Source organism: Fusarium oxysporum, chromosome 3 (assembly GCF_000149955.1).
Source record: "Fusarium oxysporum f. sp. lycopersici 4287 chromosome 3, whole genome shotgun sequence".
NCBI classification, from domain to species: domain Eukaryota; kingdom Fungi; phylum Ascomycota; class Sordariomycetes; order Hypocreales; family Nectriaceae; genus Fusarium; species Fusarium oxysporum.
The window spans coordinates 3,909,382-3,929,585 of record NC_030988.1 but is presented as its reverse complement, the minus strand read 5'-3'; the positions used below and the strand labels follow the sequence as shown (position 1 = coordinate 3,929,585).

At 46.7% G+C, this 20,204-nt stretch overlaps 5 protein-coding genes across 5 annotated transcripts; 2 read left to right on the top strand and 3 right to left on the bottom strand.

Moving 5' to 3' along the window:
* Nucleotides 1-3,218: 3,218 nt before the first annotated feature.
* Nucleotides 3,219-4,442, bottom strand: FOXG_06787 (uncharacterized protein; the record flags this gene model as incomplete). Its single annotated transcript, XM_018385439.1, has 2 exons — nucleotides 3,219-3,710; nucleotides 3,762-4,442. The coding sequence occupies 2 exons, from the start codon at nucleotides 4,440-4,442 to the stop codon at nucleotides 3,219-3,221; spliced, it is 1,173 nt and encodes a 390-aa protein (XP_018242794.1).
* Nucleotides 4,443-5,939: 1,497 nt separating this feature from the next.
* Nucleotides 5,940-7,290, bottom strand: FOXG_06786 (uncharacterized protein; the record flags this gene model as incomplete). The annotated part of the gene is made up of 4 exons (XM_018385438.1): nucleotides 5,940-6,088; nucleotides 6,149-6,551; nucleotides 6,605-6,833; nucleotides 6,893-7,290. The coding sequence occupies 4 exons, from the start codon at nucleotides 7,288-7,290 to the stop codon at nucleotides 5,940-5,942; spliced, it is 1,179 nt and encodes a 392-aa protein (XP_018242793.1).
* Nucleotides 7,291-8,885: 1,595 nt separating this feature from the next.
* FOXG_06785 (uncharacterized protein) lies at nucleotides 8,886-10,736 on the top strand (the record flags this gene model as incomplete). Its single annotated transcript, XM_018385437.1, has 4 exons — nucleotides 8,886-9,223; nucleotides 9,273-9,314; nucleotides 9,365-10,514; nucleotides 10,563-10,736. 4 exons carry the CDS (start codon nucleotides 8,886-8,888, stop codon nucleotides 10,734-10,736), a joined length of 1,704 nt encoding a protein of 567 aa, XP_018242792.1.
* Nucleotides 10,737-13,675: 2,939 nt separating this feature from the next.
* FOXG_19388 (uncharacterized protein) lies at nucleotides 13,676-14,155 on the bottom strand (the record flags this gene model as incomplete). Its single annotated transcript, XM_018399601.1, has 1 exon — nucleotides 13,676-14,155. One exon carries the CDS (start codon nucleotides 14,153-14,155, stop codon nucleotides 13,676-13,678), a length of 480 nt encoding a protein of 159 aa, XP_018242791.1.
* A 1,598-nt stretch (nucleotides 14,156-15,753) lies between these two features.
* Nucleotides 15,754-16,585, top strand: FOXG_06784 (uncharacterized protein; the record flags this gene model as incomplete). Its single annotated transcript, XM_018385436.1, has 4 exons — nucleotides 15,754-16,038; nucleotides 16,123-16,308; nucleotides 16,376-16,455; nucleotides 16,516-16,585. The coding sequence occupies 4 exons, from the start codon at nucleotides 15,754-15,756 to the stop codon at nucleotides 16,583-16,585; spliced, it is 621 nt and encodes a 206-aa protein (XP_018242790.1).
* Between the last annotated feature and the right edge of the window lie 3,619 nt (nucleotides 16,586-20,204).

Below are 20,204 nucleotides of genomic sequence, written 5' to 3'. Positions count from 1 at the left end.
CGATTGACTGAACAAGTCGCTTGGAGTTGGCATTGTGGCAGATGCTCTATACTGTGAGTCGACTGTATGGTATGCCACTTGACATTTGAAAAGGGGGAGCTGTATCAAGAGATTGACCAAAATTTGCGATGAGCTTGAGGAAAAGGTGGAAGGGAAATGATCCGACAGGGGGTGTTGGTAGGTAGTAAGGTGAGGGTACCGGTACCTTGCTCTGGAAGGGAATTGCGCACCAAAAAAAGTCCCTCTACTTTCCGTGTTCATCTTGGCGTCTATCTACATTTCGCCTACATATCCGACGGTAAGATAGATAGATAGATGACCCACATGGCCCCCTGGTAGATAGATAGATGTAGATCTACATCTATCTACATCTACATTTCGTCCATATTGGTAGATAGATTCCCCACCCTGATTGCAACCGCTGCAACCGACAGAAAATATCTAAACTTGTGCCTACTGTTGGAAAATCCGGGGATCCCCCTTCCCTTCAGGATTCAGACTAACAGTCTGAAAGTCCTAGATTTAAAGTTTAAAGTCCTAGACGAAATCATTTAGAGATATAAACCTGAGAAGAACTCTCATCTCACTAATGAATAACCAAGTTTCATAAAATACATTTTCACCCAGCACTACTGCGCAATATAAACAACACGTCATGGGAGATAATCCGGATGGTTCGGGCGGGGGATATTATTGCCCTCAGCAGAAGAGGGTCAGGATAATAAAGGTATTAGAGATAGAGAATTAAAACGGTAATATAGAATGGCAGGAGGAATGTGAGACTAGTGAGGGAGCTCTAGGATAAAACCGAGCTCAGAAGCAAACTGCCCCTAAGTCATCCAGGGGTACAGTAGAGGCAGTCTAGAGCTTGAGCAGGACTTCAATAAGAAAGTCGAAGCAATGAAGGCCGAATTTGAGCTTAAGTTCACCAAGCTTAGAGATCACATGACTGAGGAAGCGACCAGGGCCACGGCCCAGATGGCACAAGAATTATCGCAAATCCGAGACCAGCTCACCCAGGTTTGCGGCGAGCTGGAGCAGACTTAACTATAGCTAGGCATGCTGAGCAAGACTGAGACACCACGGTCGTCAGTTCAATCGTATACAGACGCAGCCAGGATAACGTCCACTAGCATGTCCAGTCACTCTTCGTCTGCGGCCCGATCGGCAACTCCAGCACCGGTGTTCTGCACAGTCAACACATCTAGTGTTCCTAAAGACCTCATTGTATTGTTTATATTGCGCGGTAGTGCTTGGTGAAAATATATTTTTGTAAAACTTTATTGAGCTGAGAATTATTCACGGGTTAATATCTCTAGATGATTGTATCTAGGACTTTGAATTTTTAATCTAAGACTTTCAGACTAACAGTCTGAATCCTGAAGGAGAGGGGGACTCCCGGATCTTCCAACAGCTATAAGATCGCTGACAAGCATCCGGGATGAATGGATGGCTACGTGCTTTCTAAACAACGTCTACTGCTGTTACCTATCAGCACATTGTTCCCATGGTTTAGAACCGTTATACAATGGAATTTTTAATGTCATCAAAGGTGCGTATCGGAAAGAACTCCAAATGCTGGCTAGTTTGACCGATTCTGTGCCGGTTGACAAAGTCAACTTTATTCGGGCATATCCGAAAGCCAGGGAGGCGGCCATGAGGAAGGAGATTATCTTATCCGGCTGGAGATATACTGGAAATTCGCCTCTCAGCCGTCAAAAAGCTTTAACACATCCGGAAATTCAACCGGACAAAGAAAAACTGCAGGAACAGTTCCAGACACCAAGCCCTCCTCCACTGCACTCAGATGATACCCCGAAAACGAGCCGGCAAGTGAGGGATATGGCCAAACACCGAAGCCGACCGACCAGGTGGAAGCACAGTAAGATCAAAAAGGGCTTAGAAGCTTCAGAGATGAAGGTGGACGTTCAGAATGAGCGAATTGCTGGCCTCGAAAAGCAGGTGGCCCAGGTGCGGCGAGGTAGTAAAAGGAAGGCGATACCGAACCGGAACCGACGATTTATGACTCTAGCAGAAGCTCTAGCGACTGGGGAAGCTCTTCCTGATTCAACAGAGGCAGAAATAGAGTTGGGTGTAGACGAGGAGGTCGAGTCGGTGATTGGCGTGGGTGTCGGATCAGAGGACGAAAGTGATGACTTTATGGTCGTAACAAAGCACTGGCAGCGCACACGGAGCGATTGAGAGGCTAAAACAAACCACGCAGACAGTAAAATTTGAAGAATTTTCTAGAAACTTTCTCCAAAACCTAATTTAATAATTGAGAATGGGGCCTATTTTTGTAGATATTAAAATTTGGATGTTGTATGGGAGGAGCGAAATTTTGTTTATGCATTAGGTGGTCTTGGATGGTAGTAAGGTGGGAGCACCGGTACCTTGCTTTAGAAGGGAATTGCGTAATAAAAAAAGTCCCTCTCCTTTCCGTCTTCATCTTGGCGTCTATCTACATTTCGTCTACATCGGTAGATAGATTCCCCACCATGATTCTGTATCGTGGTGAAGTGGCCGAGTTGTGTGAAGAACATGATCTGGATTCCGCAATTCAAGGGTCCGAAGGAGTTTCGTGGGTCCCTTTCTAGATTCAAAGAGAGCTTGTGATCATCCCCGGGGTGTGTCGTAGGACGCGACACATCAAGCGAGAGAGCGTACCTGTGCTCGTCATGGGCAGCAAATCAGGACGCGCACCCCAGGCTCGACCCAGAGCCCAAGGGATTTCAAAAGCTCTGGATTCCGTATTTACCGCGCTGAACGAGAGGCTGTATTGTTTACCTGGCAACGGCAGAGTTGCGTAGGCCCCGAGAAACACCAGAACTGGGAAGAACGTGGCCTGCTCTGGGGATTCAAATCTAGTTGAGATCAGTTGATGTGCTCGATTGGCGGCCAAGATTGTTCTCGCGTACTCTATCACAAGTTTCTTTCTTGTGGAGATGATTCTCAGACTACAGGCTTCAACCCCATGCTGTCGGTGTCATTTTGAAGACCAAGCACGGATGGTTTAGTTTAGAGTTGTTAAGGCGAAGAGCTTCATACCCCGCACGGACGAAAACTGTGTACGTCGTCAAACTACTGCTGGTAACTGGTACAGTAGATGTAGCTGGACTGCTCATGGGTCAAGTCTTTGGGGACCGTGTGTGAGCCTCATGGTTGATATGCTTCTTCGGGTTTCGAGCGGATCGACATCGCTTCAAGTTATAGTTTCCTTAACAATTTTGCATAGTGGAGGCCGCATGCATTGCACAACGTCCTCCCTCCATCAGGTCCGCGTCGCCATTCAGGGGTGTCGATTCGGTCGCAGCTATGGCATCCGCCAGGTGGAACCGCACGCTGCCAACGTTCACGTGAGCTTTGTCTTGTTTTCCTCGCGTGACGGGCCTTACCCTTTGTCGCTTCTTGACCTCCGTCATACCATACTGGGGCTTCATTGCATCTCTGTGACTAGGCACGTCGTGCTCCTCTTCGTTGGGGCCCTTCAACTTGGCTCCTTCACAAGTTCGCTCGTTCTGAATTGATGTTTGCACCAAGTCTCTCACTTGTTCCAGAGAACGCTTAATGATGTCAATGTTGCTGAGCATGTCGCTAACTTCCTGTTCCGTCGGCAGTCTTTCGGGGATGAGGTGAGCTCCGTGCTGCTCACCAGCAGTTCGGCTGTACGCTTCGACAAAGTTAAAAAGCATGCGGGATGAGGACCCAATCTAATGATAGTCAGCATTAACGACCGTGCATACTCGCTTAGTTCGACTTACTCGGCTCAAGGAATCTTGATAGCTCCAGTTCTCAAAGTATATCCTGACCGTAGCATCATATAGAGCTCGGGTAGCATAATCGGCTTCTTCAGCGTGAGGAGGTGCCCTTGGATCACAAAGACCTGGGACATGAGTAGGAACCGCGTGCCTGGGATAGCTCATACAAGCGGGCAGAGGCATCTGGCGAGGAGATAGTTGACCGGGTTGGTAGGCAGCTGGAGCCGGAGGCGGAAGTGGCGGAGGAGAATGCGCATACACTCCGTTGAGGGAATGATGAAGCTCAGGAGGCTTCTGCTGTTCAGGACGGCGGTGTTGAGTAAGGATCTCTGGCTTAGCTGAGAACCTCTGGCGGCGGTCAGAAACAGGAGACGGTAGCGGCCGGTTGGTGAAAGGAGGCCCAGGGGTATGCGAGAAGGCGGGAAGAGCATCCTGTCGGGGAGGAAAAGGTGAAACCGTGTGCCGTGGCTGCAGAGAGAAGTGCTTCTCAGCCTCGGGGAACGATCTAGAAGCGGGACCGAAAGGCGATGGAAGACTGAGCCCCAGCTGAATGCTAGACGGAGGTCTAGGAGGATAATGGCCTGGTTTGGTTCCCTGAATGGCCTCAGGGACCGGAGGAAGCGATTGGCGGTTCGAAGGTTCATGATCGTCGGCCGGCTTCCGGAATTCCACAAAAGAAATCATGTCGAGGGAGCTGGCACTAGATGAAAAATGGGGATAATTTGAGGAGAAAGATGGCTGAAATATGACGTCTCGAGACGATCCCTTTAAGATAGGACGAGTGCTGTTGGTGACGCTAGTGCGAGTGGTACGGTTCGGGTAGTTGGTGGGGTTGTCCAGAGTCAGCAGAATGGCGGCTGTACGAACAAGGTGTTTTTAACATGGAAGGGACAGACATATACATGAGAGGAGGCAGTGTTGGAAGACTTGATGGTTCCCCCTGAACTTCAGGATTAAGGTTCAAGATTAAAATTAAAGTTTGATGTCCTAAAACTCAAATCGTAGGATCTAGGACTCAAGGACTCAAGTCCTAGAAAGAATCAGTCGAAGATATAAGGCCTCAAAGGTCCTTCCGACTGCAAGGAGAGAATAATAACACTTAATTATCAACTGCATCAGCATCCATGCGTGATCCAACAACATAATCAGTCGGTCATTAACCGTTCATCATTCCAGAGGCTGAACGCCACATATCGAATGTCGCCAGGTCAGAGCTTTCAGCGGCATAAGTGTGATCATACTTACGCAGCAGGACACTGTACTTGCAGCACTCAGCCAGACCTGACACGTGAATTATCACTGATATGCAACTTGAATAGTAAATAATTGGTTAATGCAACAAGACACTGCCTATGTCCTAGACTGGTTTTGTCGATTGACTGATGGCTACGCACGAATTTATGACGGTGTGATGAGCTTGGTGTGAGTCTAATCTTGGCAGATGCAAATGCCACGTCGATGTCAGTTATGTATTGTACATAATGAGGCGTGCGATCGTTATAGCAGTGATACTGCAGTCGGACCAAGTATAAAGAGATTCCTGGGACTTAGAGCGGGGAAACAGCTCAACCAAGAATATATACGCATTCCATAAGACACATTAGCAAATCAGGGCTCGTGACATCGACAAGCAGGCCACGACGAGGGACTTGGGTTTATTAGAGAAGGACTGGTATCATCCGCTTCCGCTCAATCTTCCCCCGGTCATATGCTATCTACTTGCAACTCACGCGAAACTCGATACCATTTTATTCGGGTTAACACGGCCCTAATAAGGCCATACCAACTTCAAAACAACATTTAGTAACTTCATCACCTTGGCAGTTATAGATTTAATCTACTCCCGCAATGACGCTCTCCACGTCAACCCTCAGGGCGGCCAATCTCACCTCTCCGAGGAAGGCTCTGACTGGCTCTGGGCTATTATGGCCTGCTTCAGCCTCGCCTTCGTTCGTCGACCCTGTGAATCCTTGCGCCGCAAAGTTTCTCGCTAACCACACGACCTACAGCTCGTCTACTATGCCCTTAGCTTCCGGCTGCCTTGGCTGTCCAATTGGGCACTAGTCTTCCTGAGCAGCAGCGCTGCCCTCAAATCAAACAAATCAAATCCGGGGTCATATTTCAGAAATTTGATAGTCCGCGATGCTGGATTTGTTGACCGCTTGTTTGATTGGATTTGATTCATTGGCAGTGCTGCTGAACACTAGCATCCGCCATCTCGAGATCGGCTTTGACTTGCGCAGCCCATCGCACTCGCTCTTCCACAATGCTGCTATCTGGAACAACGGCGTAAATCTCGAGCATATGATGCCTTGCTCTTGTACCGAAGACTGATTGTTGTATCGGCTCTTGTCAAGAATGTCACGTGTGATATGAGAAGATCAAGCCACCTCCAAGTGCATCAGAACAGTGTCTGGCAAGAACTTTTATCGTTTTCGTTGTTAGTTTCTTGACATTTAGGGTGAAGACCCGACCATATGATGGCCAAGTAACTAATTTTTCATTGTTTTGGAGCATCTTGGCAACTGTGGTTTCCTGGGTAGCCTCCATGACGCATTTCCCCGCTCCTGCGATATTCTTAATCCAGAAGCGCCCCTCTTCTTTGTTCTTTCCGTGCCAGTTGGCGATTATTCCAAAAACCACTCCTTGGCCTGGCATTTGCATAATCGCTGGCTGGAGCTGAAGGCAAATTGGAAGCATTTGAGTGGAGAGCAGCCCTTCGTAATGTTGAGTGTATGAAGTCAGGGCAGCTTCCAAATTACTCGATTCATATATAATAGTAGAAGAAAGAATCTGAGCCGAATCGAGTTAGCAAGGGACCCTATTTACACAGTTGAATGACTCACTTTGTCAATTGGATAAACCTTGATAGTGAGCTCGACAATAATGCCGAGTGATCCACCCCCGCCTCTGATGCCAACAAGCAACTCTCCATCAGCAGTCTGGATCTCTCCGCGAGCCTTGACGATCTTAGCACCAGTGATCTGATCAACTCCCAGGCCGTAATGTGACGTCAATGGTCCATAGCCACCAAGAGTACTCCATCCAGTGTATCCTACAGAGGCGATAGTCCCCCTTGATTATTTAATTAGCATTGGCAAGAGAGGCAGCTTGTTAGCAGTCTAGGTACTCACACCGGCGTAGTTAATCCCTCTTCGCCTAAAACTTTGGCCACCTGGCCAGTCAGGATACCTCCTCCAACCTTTGCGCTCTGTTTATCTTTAGAGATGGCAACCCCATTAATATCTCGCATATCGATCACAAGTGTTTTATTGACAAGCGTGCGGGCTGCGCAATCATGCCCCCCCGATCGTACACTGAACTTGACATTATTCCTAATGCAGAATTGAAGCACTGCGGCAACTTCATCTGCATTTTGCGGTTTAACGATACCGAGAGTTTTAACTGGCTTCTCAATGAAGCATTGTTCAACTTGTTTGTAGTCAGATGAGTCGGGTTGGTAAAACTTGGCTTGTGTATGAGCTAAGTGAGCCTTCAGCTTAGCAAACAAATTCGATGTTTCAACAGCCATTGTGAAGAGACTTTGAGTTAAATGTTTCTTAAAAACCCAAGGTGAGAGACGTTAGTCGTACGTTCCGGCAGCAATTTATCTAGTTTGAAATTATGCTATTAGGTAGTCACTGGAGCGCCTTAATTCGCCGCATTCGCGCTATACATAGTTTGTGCTGTAAAGCACATTTGTGGATACGTGACGAAAGTATCCTTGGATAGAGGTGAGTTTACGGTCGTCGCGAAGCCAATAGCTATCTCGGTGGCCTGAGGCACAGCAGCCAGCTACCAACCAAACATGGAGTGGATAGTTGGAAGGATCGTTTGTTCGGCTATGCATTTGTAAGCCTTGTGTCTTGCCGATAGCAGCTAAAGCATTAGCGTTAGGCGCATAGCAAAATTGCGTCACTCGAGGACACGGAAATCCTGATTTCAGTTCTTGGCATTTGTTTTGGGCTTGAGCTGCACCCTGCAACAGGAACTGGGTTTGGATTCAAAATCAAGAATTCTATTTAATATTACTCTTATAATTGTCATGCAGATATTTAAGTAGTGGTGGTATTATTCAAAATGACTGGACGATTAATCTCACGAGGCCAGTGGCTGCGCTAAGTTATTTCCCTGCTGCTCCAAGAGTGTCCCACCTTGGTCAGGAAGATGGAACAAACCCCAGTCTAACCCTCTTACCGCCTTGCCCAGACTAGGTACCAATACTCTGATAGGTTGGCTAAGCGGGGTTGGCTTCTGTTAGATTGGCGGCTGGGAATTGTCAGATACGCGAGTAGGGTTAATATCCAATTAAAATAGGGTTAATTTTCACACTTGAGGATCAATCTAGTCCCCAGGAGCTTCTGTCTCTGTTCTTCTTTTTCTGTTCTTCTTCTCTTACGTGTTTTCCCCGCTACCCGGTATTGATATATCCGGGGACCCACAAAATACATGTTTCTTTTATCGAGGCACTATCACTAACCCAACAGGAATGGGCTCCACTTCTCTTATTGCAATATTATTCTTGTATCCAAAGAGGGGTTTCACCCCTCTTTGGCAGACTGATCAAAGAATCAAGTCGACGATCAATAACATCACAACATTCTGGTCCACACTTGGATACACTCACTCCATTGTATTCGTGCGTATCTAACCGCTTCTGGTTCTTCCCAAGCTTTAAAGCGCGGCGCATCTAGCAAGAAAAGGGCATGGTCTGGTGAAGGTAGGACTTAGCCCAGCTAGCCAAGCATATGAACCCCACCCTATCCAAGGCAGCTCATTCATTGGCCGGTACATATAGCCCTCCAAACGATCGTTCATCTACTTCCTAAATTAAGTATAATAGGCCGCTGTGTGAATATCACGGCCTCACTAAAACATTGACATGAGATCTATTCCAAGTTTCCATACTACCAGATCAGCGTCACTTCATTTCAGTTACTGGAAAACCGGTGAAGATGCTGCGTCATTCTCCTCCCGCCAAGGATAGTTCAACGGCTGCTTGAGCTAGGCTGTGCATAGCCACTGAGTTCAGAAATGAAGCTTAAAGAGCTTGCGATTTCCCCTACATTTTGACATAGTCTCTCCAGAGCCATTTCTTCTACATCAAACCTTTACAACAATCTTATCATGCTTCGACTCACTGCAATAAGCTTTCTCCTTCTTATACCACTAAGCCTAGCAATCGTGCTACCACGCAACGACAATGTCGATGGCCTGGACTGGAAGCCGTGCGACCTGCCCTTCCCCAAGTCGCGCCAAGAGCAGATCAAAGAAGCCATCGACTGCGCGACAATCAAAGTTCCCCTCGACTACACGAATCCAAAGTCCGGCGGAGAGATTGATCTCCAGCTGATCAAGGTTAATGCAACCAGGCAGCCTGCTAGGGCTAGTGTTATCTTTAACCCCGGTGGTCCTGGGTCTTCTGGTATTGAAGAGGTCGCAGTTCTTGGTCCTATGTATCGAGAGTAAGTTGCTTAAGCACTTTATTGTGCTACATAATTCTAATGTCTGTAGTATTCTAGGTGGCAGCTTCAACGTTATTGGCTTTGATGCACGGTAGGTTCTAGTCGTCTTCAGCAAGCAACAGTAAGCTCATAAAGATCCAGAGGCACAGGACGTACGATCCCCTTCTCCTGCGCAGTCAGAAACAAGACCGCCGACTCAGACTCGGGCAGCCTGTCCCGGCGCAACCCCTATTCACAATTACCTAACCCTCAGGTTGATGCCTACAATATTCTCAAACATCAGACTTGGCACGGTGCCAAAGAGTACTTTAAGGGTTGCTATGAGAACCATAAAGACACCGGCCGCTTTTATGGAACCACCTTTGTTGCTAAAGATCTGCTCGCCATCGTCGATGCCTTAAAAGAGGATGGTCTCCTACGATTCTGGGGCCGCTCGTATAGCACCATTCTCGGACAGACCTTTGCAGCCATGTTCCCTGAACGCATTGGTCATTTGCTCCTGGATTCTGTCGTCGAGCCTGATGGATACTACCGCGGTAATTGGGCTAGTGCTACACGCGATACGGAATCTGCACTGTTCCACTTTTTCGAGCAGTGTATTGACGCTGATGTAGAAGTTTGCCCGCTGGCTAACTTCACCGGCACTAAAACCACGGCCGAGAGCCTGATGAGCCAACTTTCCGATGTTCTTCAGAAGCTTAAGGATGATCCTATCATGGTGCCAAAAGAGCTCCAGGCCCCGCGGGTCTTCTGGTTTAGCCCTGGAAAGTGGGATCTATCACTCTTCATTAAAAGTGTGATCCAAGCCAATTTGTATAGCCCCGCCAAGTTCTTACGTCTCAGCTCGATACTTGGCCCGGTACTTGTTGGGAACTTTAGCAGCCTGATTGGACCTGAAGCTATCGAAATCCAAGCTCAAGCCGCCAAAGAGGCACCAGAGAAGCAGAAAGAGGATGGATTACCATGGAACCTAGGTGTCGACGCTTTCCACGCAATCGCATGTTCCGATTCCAAGTATAGAGCAGAGAAACCCGAAGATATGTACTCACTGCTTCAGGCTCAGGTGGCACAGGGCTCTTTCGCGGATTCTATCAGCGGCAAGTTCTGGCCTTGTGCGCAGTGGCCTTTCACCGCGGCCGAAACATACGGTGGCAGCTTTGACCAAATTAATACTAAGAACCCCATTCTTCTTGTGAATGGCAAATGGGATCCTGTCACGCCTCTGAGTGGTGCTTGGGACGTATCTTCGCGCTTCGGTGAAAGCAGACTTCTGGTCCACGAGGGTGCCGGCGTAAGTTGAAACTCCCTCCCTTCCTGCTCTCAAACTAACACCATATAGCATGGGTTCCAGAATGGAGTATCCAAGTGCACGAACGAAGTTGTGCAGAGGTATTTTGAAAAGGATGAGCTTCCGAAGCTCGGCATGGTTTGCAAAGCCGATAGGAATGCTTTTGAACAGGCCGTTGGCGATGCCAATGCAAAGGTCTTTCGGGCAATGCATGGTGGAGAATGAGATTCCTATAAAAGGTTTGAAGCAGTCGGAAATATAACTATATTTTAATATATTAGGACGTTCAGTATCTTCGCTTGATGTGGTTATAGTAAGTTGGCTGGCTAGGCGGTAAAATAATGATATCCTAGCAGGTTACGATATCGACGATTTATGTGGAGTTGTTGAACAGGCAATAGGTGTTACGTGCAAGCTGGGGTACTTTAAGATTACATCCAAAAAGGTAAAACCTTGAAGGGGCAGAATAAAAACAGAACACGACATGAATGTACCAATCTGGATCAATGGACTGAATACACGCAATGTCTGACAGGAGTCTCACCTCTAGTAAAATTGTAACAAGACAATAGGGCATATGATGCCAGGATATATACCTAATATTGGAATTTGTTTTACTTAGGAAGATGCTAGAAGAGAATATGAAACGCTATTACTTAAAGAGCAGCAAGCCCTGCCTCATTTGCGCATAGATACTATAGAGATTATTTCTTTAGATCCATTATTATAGTCTATTCTCCATCGGTCCTCTTATCCTTCATACTTGCCGGCACGTCAGGTCCCTTAATAAATCCTCGAGTAAGAATACTTAAAGAGCGCAGAGGTCAATCAGCAGTACTTCCAGAGCTTGAACAGATTCATGATCGTTGGCTGAGTAAAGCACATTTACAGCTCAATGACCTTGAGAAGGATGTCGAAGATTAGATGATTCTGTGAGTTCCTTTTCAATTAGGTCGTAACGTATATGATAAGCGAGTGCACCAACCAAGCGAGTGCACCAAAAATCTCCCAATCTCTCCTCTTCACATCTAATTAACTACTCCTCAACCATTAAATATGCCACAATCAAATAATGAAGCTAACATGCTTCTCGCTCTTCGAGCCCTTCAAAATGACCCGAAACTGGGTCTCCGACCCGCCGCAAGGTTGTACCAGGTGGATTATTATGCCCTTCGTCGCCGACAGAAAGGCATCCAGTCTCGACGCGATACCATTCCTAACTCACGCAGATTATCTGATCTAGAAGAGCAGATCATTGTTCAGTTCATTCTTGACCTGGATTCACGAGGATTTCCCCCCGCGACTGCGTGGTGTTGAAGAAATGGCCAACCGACTGCTCGCCGACCGCGACGCGTCACCTGTTGGCAAGCGCTGGGCTTCCAACTTCGTCAGGCGACAACTAGACCTCAAGGCGCGTTCTTTTCGTAAATACGATTATCAGAGGGCCAAATGCGAAGATCCAACTATTATCCGCGATTGGTTTAGGCTCGTGGAGAATACAATCGCGAAATATGGTATCAGCCTCGCTGATATCTATAACTTTGACGAGACCGGCTTTATGATGGGCGTTATTGCAAGCGGAATGGTTATCACAGGCGTAGAAAAACGTGGAAAGGTGAATTCAGTGCAGCCTGGAAACCGAGAGTGGGTTACAGTGATTCAGGCGATCAATGCGGAAGGCTGGGCCATCGCGCCGTTTATCGTCGTTGCGGGCCAATATCACCTCGCCAGCTGGTACCAAGAAAGCAATCTCCCCGGGGATTGGGCTATTGCGACAACTCAAAATGGCTGGACCGATAATGAGACTGGTCTTGAGTGGCTCAAGCACTTTGATCAATGCACAAAAACCCGATCAACTGGTCGCTATCGTCTTCTAATCCTCGATGGACACGAAAGTCACCACTCGGTTGACTTTGAAAAATATTGCGAAGAGAACCACATCATTACGCTATGTATGCCGCCTCATTCATCTCATCTACTTCAACCTCTTGATGTCGGGTGCTTTGGGCCGCTCAAAAAGGCATATGGTCGAGAAATAGAGCATCTGATTAGGTGCTCTCTAACCCATGTTCCAAAGACGGACTTCTTTCCGGCATTTTATGCCGCCCACCAAGCCGCTATAACTGAAAGTAATATCAGGGGGGGGGCTTAGAGGGTCCGGGCTTGTTCCTTTAGACCCGGAAAGTGTTATATCGAAGCTTGATGTGCAGCTACGAACTCCAACGCCAATCAAGGAGGAGGCTAGCCTTCCCGACCTTTGGGTGCCCAAGACGGCAAAGACTGTCCTCGAGGCCACTTCTCAGTCTGAATACCTTGAAAGACGAATCAGAAGGCACCAGTACAGCTCTCCAGCATCTATTGTTAACGCGCTCAAGTCATTTTCTAAGGGAACGAAGGCGATAATGCATCAGATAGCATTATTAAAGTGTGAGAATCAGATCCTTCGACAGGCAAATGAGACTCTTAGCAAAAGGCGCAGAGCAAAAAAAAAAAGCCGCCTACGTAATGGAGGAAAGATGACTGTAGGTGAGGGTATGGATGTAATTGATCAGAAAGACGTTGATACGCAGATGGTGGCCGAATTATCGAGAAGTGGTGGTAGGGGAAGGACAGAGCTGGCGAGAGAAAGGCGCTGTAGAACCTGTGGAAAGACTGGACATAATACAAGAACAAGTCAGATAGCTGTACGAATATCTGAAGAAGAGTATAGAGATTAGTTTCAATTACTTAGATGCTTTGCTGTGATTTTAAGCTCTATTCTGTCTTGATAGTGGGAATTTCTGGTGCACTCGCTTGGTTGGTGCACTCGCTTATTATATACGTTAGATGTAATGTTGAGAAATGTTTATCCCGCACGCTTATCATGTACGTTACTCTATAAGTTATATATATACGTATATTGAAGCTGTAGATATGAGTTTATTGGTTACCTTCTCACGATCAACGATAGTCTACCTCTTGCAAGACCATAGATCGCGCTTTGAAGAGCAGCCTTTTTTTTTTTTCATATTTTATATTATTATATATGCTTAATGTCGTGGACTAATTGCTCTTAAAACCATCTGATAGTCCCGAATAAAATCAAATTCCTTCTAAGACCATACGATTACGATAATAAGATTTTCATGCTGTACCCTTACTATAAATCGCTCGCCTTATGTCCGTCATGATACGTGATAGCCATCTCTTCTCTTTTTCAGTATAACCTCAATCTTTCCTTCCAACTCAAGGATTCGATTTCTTGCCATATCCAATATTTGTCCTCTGCTTAGAACCTGGCCAAGATTGGCTGCGATATCCCTGTCAGCAAGGCTCCGTGCCTGTGCCGCTGGCAGAACTTCGAGGAGCCTTTCAAACTGCGCCTTGAGTCGGGCACGGTAATGTTTCTCGACAAAGTTATGGCTTTTTCGGGCGTGTTCTTGATTGCTGGGAGCTGCGCTACAACGTTTTCGGTTCTTTGATTTGCGCGATGCTGATCGAAGTTGACGTTGAAGTTGAACGTCGGGAACATGAAGTGAAATATTCTTGCTAAGGGGTTGTTGATTCGATGGGTTGCTCGCCTCCTCAGGACGAGTCAAAGGCCCATTCGGCTCTCTCCTCGGAGGCTCTGTGTCAGCCTCGTGGCAGATATAGTGAAGGTTCATCTCAAGACTTGGTTGGCAGGCCACAGAGCAATGGGCTTGCAATAAATCAGAAAGTCCGGATGACCCGAATGTGTTGATAAAATTATAAGAAGCCACATACTTATGGACACAAGCCAAATATACAAAGTGCCGTAATCTCTACATAAAGTGGTATCAACTTGAGCGTATCGTCGGGTGACAACAACTAACAAAACAAGTTGACCAATAAAAAACGCGCGAGATCCATGTGGCGTTATCCCTGGCGAATTGCAAGGGTGGCGTCCAGTAAAACTGCTCGGAGGGAGGTCCGATAGCTAGTCAATTTGAAAAAGCACGTCATGATCACGACGAACACCCCAGCTTCCTTGTATTTTGCGCTTGAAAGAAGATACTGTATAGTGAAGAGAGAGGTCAAGAAAGGGTTTCTGGAATATGTTGAAGTCGCACTCTCCCACTCGCAAACCTGTCTTGTAGACAGACTATAGACTGCTGTTAGTCAACTCCTGATGGCGGGTGATTTCACAAGTTGAAAAGAATAACCACGCAAAGAGGCTGAACAAGAGACTAAACTAGAAAATTAGCATATCTCGATCCCCTTGGAACCGCCTGCAGACAATGTTTCCGATAGTAGTCGGCCTGCCTCTACTGCCTCATGATACCCAGCGAACATGACCCGATCATTTTCAGCAGAGCCTGTTGAGCCCAAGCCAAAGGGTGTGTTATGCTTTTCCTTCATTGACTGTTAGTATTGCTTCATTTGTCCCGCGTCGTCGAGTGTCATCTTTGCTTGTGATCGTGATGGCCCACCATCAAGTACATCTTGCGAACGAAAACGCCTCACCTGCACTCGAGGAACTATTTGCAAGTTCTAGGTACTTGACAAACAATTCCTGGATGGATGCTAAGCTACTGACCTGGCCCGTGAGTACGCTCTACATAATCACCCACCATGCGGGGACCTATTCCTCTATACAACTCTCAAAGGCTGTAAGGAATGTATATATAATTCGGTTCTTAACGTATACGCATAAAGAAGCCGGGTAAGGAATGGGAATTGCACAGGGAAGGAGGAACATACCGATGACAGAATTACAGCAAAAACATGTTGCAAAGGAATCTGTCGGTTGCGTGATGTTATGTGTGTCTTTGCATGCCACACCAACCAAGATTCTTTGCACCAGAATAGGGAATAGTCAAACAACCCTGAATTACGGCTGCCAGCAGTCAATGACTCATCATAACACTGGCACTTTAAAGTTTTAGCTGAGGAACAGTCCAGACCCGTTATCAGAACATGCTGACTTCTGTCCTAAACTTTAATTCCACTCCTCTCGCTAATCTATCAATTCTGTAGCGGCTATTGCCGTCTGCCATATGATATGACAACTCGTACCACACATGAATTGGACACAATGAAACTACCGATCAATAACACTGTTGCGTAATGATGATATCAGATGCAGAAATTAACCAGTTGCCTCGTAAGTATATACACCACAGTTCTCCTTGCACTTCGTCTTAATCTGAGCAGCAAACTCATTTAGCTGTACCTACCACATAACGGTTGCAAACTGAAGTGACCTACATCATCTTCTCAATCACTCCTGCTACATTCCAAAATGGTAGGAACTGGTGTTGCACATAAAGTTATTTCCATTCTTCTCCGTCTTGGCGAGCTTGCCTCCGCTATAATCGTCCTAGGAATTCTCTCGCGCTTCTGTTACCTTATCAGCATCGCGGAGGTGTATGCCGATGGACGGATCATCTATGGCATCGTTGTTGCGTGCCTTGGTATCATCTACTCCTTCATTTTCTGTCCGCCATTTAAGAATATGTTCTTGGGATTTCCCTTTGACTTTGTGATGTTTGTCATGTGGCTCGTGGCATACTGCCTGCTTCAGACTGTATGGCTCCCCTCTTCCATTTTCATATCACCGCATAACTAAGACCATATACTAATCATGCGCAATGTTCGTTTTATTTTATAGAGAACTGGTGGTCACGCTTGCTCTGTAGGTTGGTATTACGACTATTGGGGCTACTATTGGGGTCGTTTCTGGCGAGTCGGGCCCATTGGGACAGTTACCATCAACGGGGCGGGTTGCGGGTCGTGGAAGACGGTCCTGGCCTTTTCATTTATCGCATGGTTCCTCCATCTTCTGAGTGGGATCCTTGTGGGTCATTTCCATGAATTCGTTCCTGTTTTTAAACACTCGGAAAACCTAACGCAACAATCTCTAGGGGGTATACGTCTTCCGTACTTATATTAGGATCGATGAGACAAAGCGCGAAATCAGGCGTCAGGCTGAAAAACTTACCAAGTAAGTACTCTTGAAACGTGGTGGCATTTGGACGGTAGACTAATGGTTCCTGCACTAAAGGGGTGATTCTCGAGCGCACGGCTACAACCAGAGAGCTGAAGAGGAGAATGGCGCGACGAACAATGTCTAGATTATGATGCCTACTACTTCGGTCTAGCCTGGGTGAGAGCGCGCGGATGAATTCGCCCACAAGAAGAGCAACAACCTGCAACATCCAAGTTTGTTTTGTGTTTGGCGGATAATACCATAACCAGATCATAGTCAAAACTTTGAAAAGAGTAGAGAGTACAGCAGGTTGAATCAATAGCGTAGTATACTGAGGTGGCTCCGACATAGGAAGATCATAAGCTCGAGAGCCATCGTGACAACATATATGATTCTTTTTAATCTCTGATTAATCAAGTAAAACATACAGCAACATGACATTGACTACCAGGTAACTCCTACCGCCACCACAACGGGTGCTGAGTGCCCTACGCCACTGACAATGATTTGCTCCGGCTCGTATGTACCCGGAATTGTTGAGTTTGTCGCACCATTCCAATAGGACCTCGAGAAGCAGTCTACGCGTTTGGATAGTGTCTTCGTACCTGTGCGTACCAAGCTGCGTGCCAACACCGCGCAGCCTACGCAGGCGGGCCAGTCTGAGTCCACCGTGACATTGCCCATGGTTGCGATGTTTGTAGCCGTTGCTAACAATGTAGTTCCGCTCAGTATCACTGTATTTGAGGTCAAAGATTGCGAAGTTGGACCCATATATATACAGCGCATGGGGTTGGTAAACAATCATTGGTCCTGAGTTATTGGAGTGTGTGTTGCAACCGAAGAAGGTCGGACGCTTGTTGAGACCGAGATTAATATACGTATTCTGACCAGGGATTTTCGGGGATTTGCTATTCTGTGTTGAGGCGCCCTCCTTGGAACCCTGATACGTTGCAACGACGGCTGTGCCGTCCGGCCAGTGAGTCGTAGTGTCAGCGGAGCCGTCAACAGTACTGAAGACATCTATTTGACGTTCAGCTAAGGGCAGTGGATGCAAGGGAATGTTTTGCAAGTCGTCACTACTATCGGCGAGCGTAAGAATTGTAATTTTTGCATTTGAGCTGTTCCCGGGGTTGTATTTATAGATGGGAATGGGCCATTCGGTGTTGTTTATATTGCGCAGGGGAACTGAATGAATATATATAACGTGGTCGATAAGCGAGTGTCACAAAAATCTCAACCTCTTGACTTTAAATCGCTTTAAAACCGCCATAAACCATCTAATCAATTAAAACTACTCACTATACTCTTCTCTTGGGGTCTCAATCACTACCCGACAGGTCCTTGCATTATGCCCGGCCTTGCCGCATACACCGCAACGCCGACCACCCGGGCGCTCCGACCTTCCTTGAGCACCATTTCTAGATCATTCGGCCACTACCTGCGCATCAACATCCAACTGATCAATTACTTGCGATGCTTCCTGTACCGTCATTGCCCCTCCTTTCTGTAGTCTAGTCCTTTTTGCCCTTCGGCGCCGGCTTAGTATCTTATTTGCTTGTTCAAGATCCTTTAACCTAGCCTCTACTAAGGCTAGCCGATGTAGAGCGGCCTTTGTTGCTTTAGTACTAGAGTTTAAAGCTTCAACTATTGACTCTGGGGAGCTGCTTTTATGACTTCCGATTCGCCTTTCGAGGTATTCAGATTGAGATTGAGCCTCAGTTGCTGTCTTTGGGGTCTTTGAACCCCATGGGGTCGAAGGTTTAGCAGCCTCCCCGGGAGGCGTTGGAGTCCGTAGCTGCACATCAAGCTTTGAGATTACATTTTCCGGGTTAAAAGGAGCAAGTCCAGCTCCTCTAAAACCTCCCCGGATATTTCTTTCAGTAAAAGTAGCTTTAAATGCAGTATAGAAGGCAGAAAAGAACTCGTTCTTAGAAATATGGGTTATAGAGCATTTAATCAGATGCTCTATTTCTCGACCATAAGCCTGTTTTAGCGGCCCAAAGCACCCAACATCAATGGGTTGAAGTAAGTGAGGTGCATGAGCAGGAATACATAGCGTAATGATCTTGTTCTCCTTATAATACCTCTCGAAATCGGCAGAGTGGTGGCTTTTGTGACTGTCAAGGATCAGAAGACGATAGGGACCAGTTGATCGGTTAGTTTTAAACCGATCAAAGTGCTTTAGCCAATTAAGACCCAGCTCGTTATTTGTCCATCCATTTTGGCTCGTTGCAATAACCCAATCACCTGGGAGGTTGCATTCTCGGTACCAATTCGCAAGGTGATATTGGCCTGCACCAATGATAGACGGCGCGATCGATTGGCCTTCCGCATTAATCGCCTGGATCACAGTAATCCATTCCCGGTTTCCAGGCTGCACTGATTTTGGTCTTCCTTGCCTTTCTGAACCGGTGACAACCATTCCGGCCATAATAACGCCCACCATAAAGCCTGTCTCATCAAAGTTCCAGATATCATCTGATCGGATACCATACTTCGCGATTGTGTTCTGTATAAGCCTGAACCAGCCACGAATAATAGTCGGATCTTCGCATTTGACTCTCTGAGAGTCATATCTCCGAAATATACGCATCTTTAGCTCTGGTTGTCACTTTATGAAGTTATGAGCCCAGCGCTTGCCAACAGGTGACGCGTCGCGGTCTATAAGCAGAGAATTGGCCATTTCTTCCACAAAACACAATCGCGAAGGAAATCCTCGCGAATCTAGGCCAAGGACGAATCGAATTATTATCTGTTCTTCTAGATCAGATAGTTTCCGTGAGTTTGGGATGGAATCGCGTCGTGATTGAATGCCATGTTGACGACGATGTAAGGTACGGTAATGGACTTTATAGATAGTTGCAGCGCGTCGGATACTTAATTTGGGGTCATTTTGAAGGGCCTGAAGTGCAAGAAGAATTCTAGCTTCATCTGAGGGTTGTGACATATTTGGTGGTTGAAAAGTATCTGATCAAATGGACATGATGTAAATTGAGGGTTCTTTGTGACACCCGCTTATCAACCACGTTATATATATACGTTATATTAAATTTGTGGTTAATTATGAGATAAATGTTCTTCTCGGGTTTATATATCTAAATTATTTCATCTAGGACTTTTGAACTCTAATTCTAGGACATTCAGACTAACAGTCTGAATCCTGAAGGAATTGAGGGCCCCCGGTTTTTCCAAAGTATGTCGTGTCATATTAACCGAGGTTGTGGTTTATTAGACGCCCTATATCGTTAGTATTGGGTGATCCACTGATGAGGGAAACAGGGACATTCTCTGCATAAGCACTACCAACGCCATTGAAGGCTGAGAAGGCGCCTACGCTATAGCTGGTTATGCAAACGCCAAGTCCCTTGCCACGAGCGTAGCCTTCGGCAGCTAAGGAGCAGCTCAGCTCATTCGTGCAGCCGACTCCGGCCAGGGATGGATGAGCCTCAAGTTTCTCAAGGAGGATGAGGTTATAAGTCCCTAGAACGATACAATGATGACGGATGCCAATCTGCACAAGTCTTGCGGCGAGATAATCACCTCCTGTGGAAGGTGACATGGAAGAAGAATGCGAGCTCGTTGAGCCAAGAGCAGTGAGGATGCATTAGTCGCCGGATAATGTTTTTCCTCGATTAAAAGTTGACTGAGAAACTCGGCCGACGCAGTTGCACTGAGCTGCCCTAAAATTCACTCGCCAATAGACGTTTTTTCCATGGATACTGTCTGCATATTAACAAAGAGACAATGCTTGAGTTTGATCATAA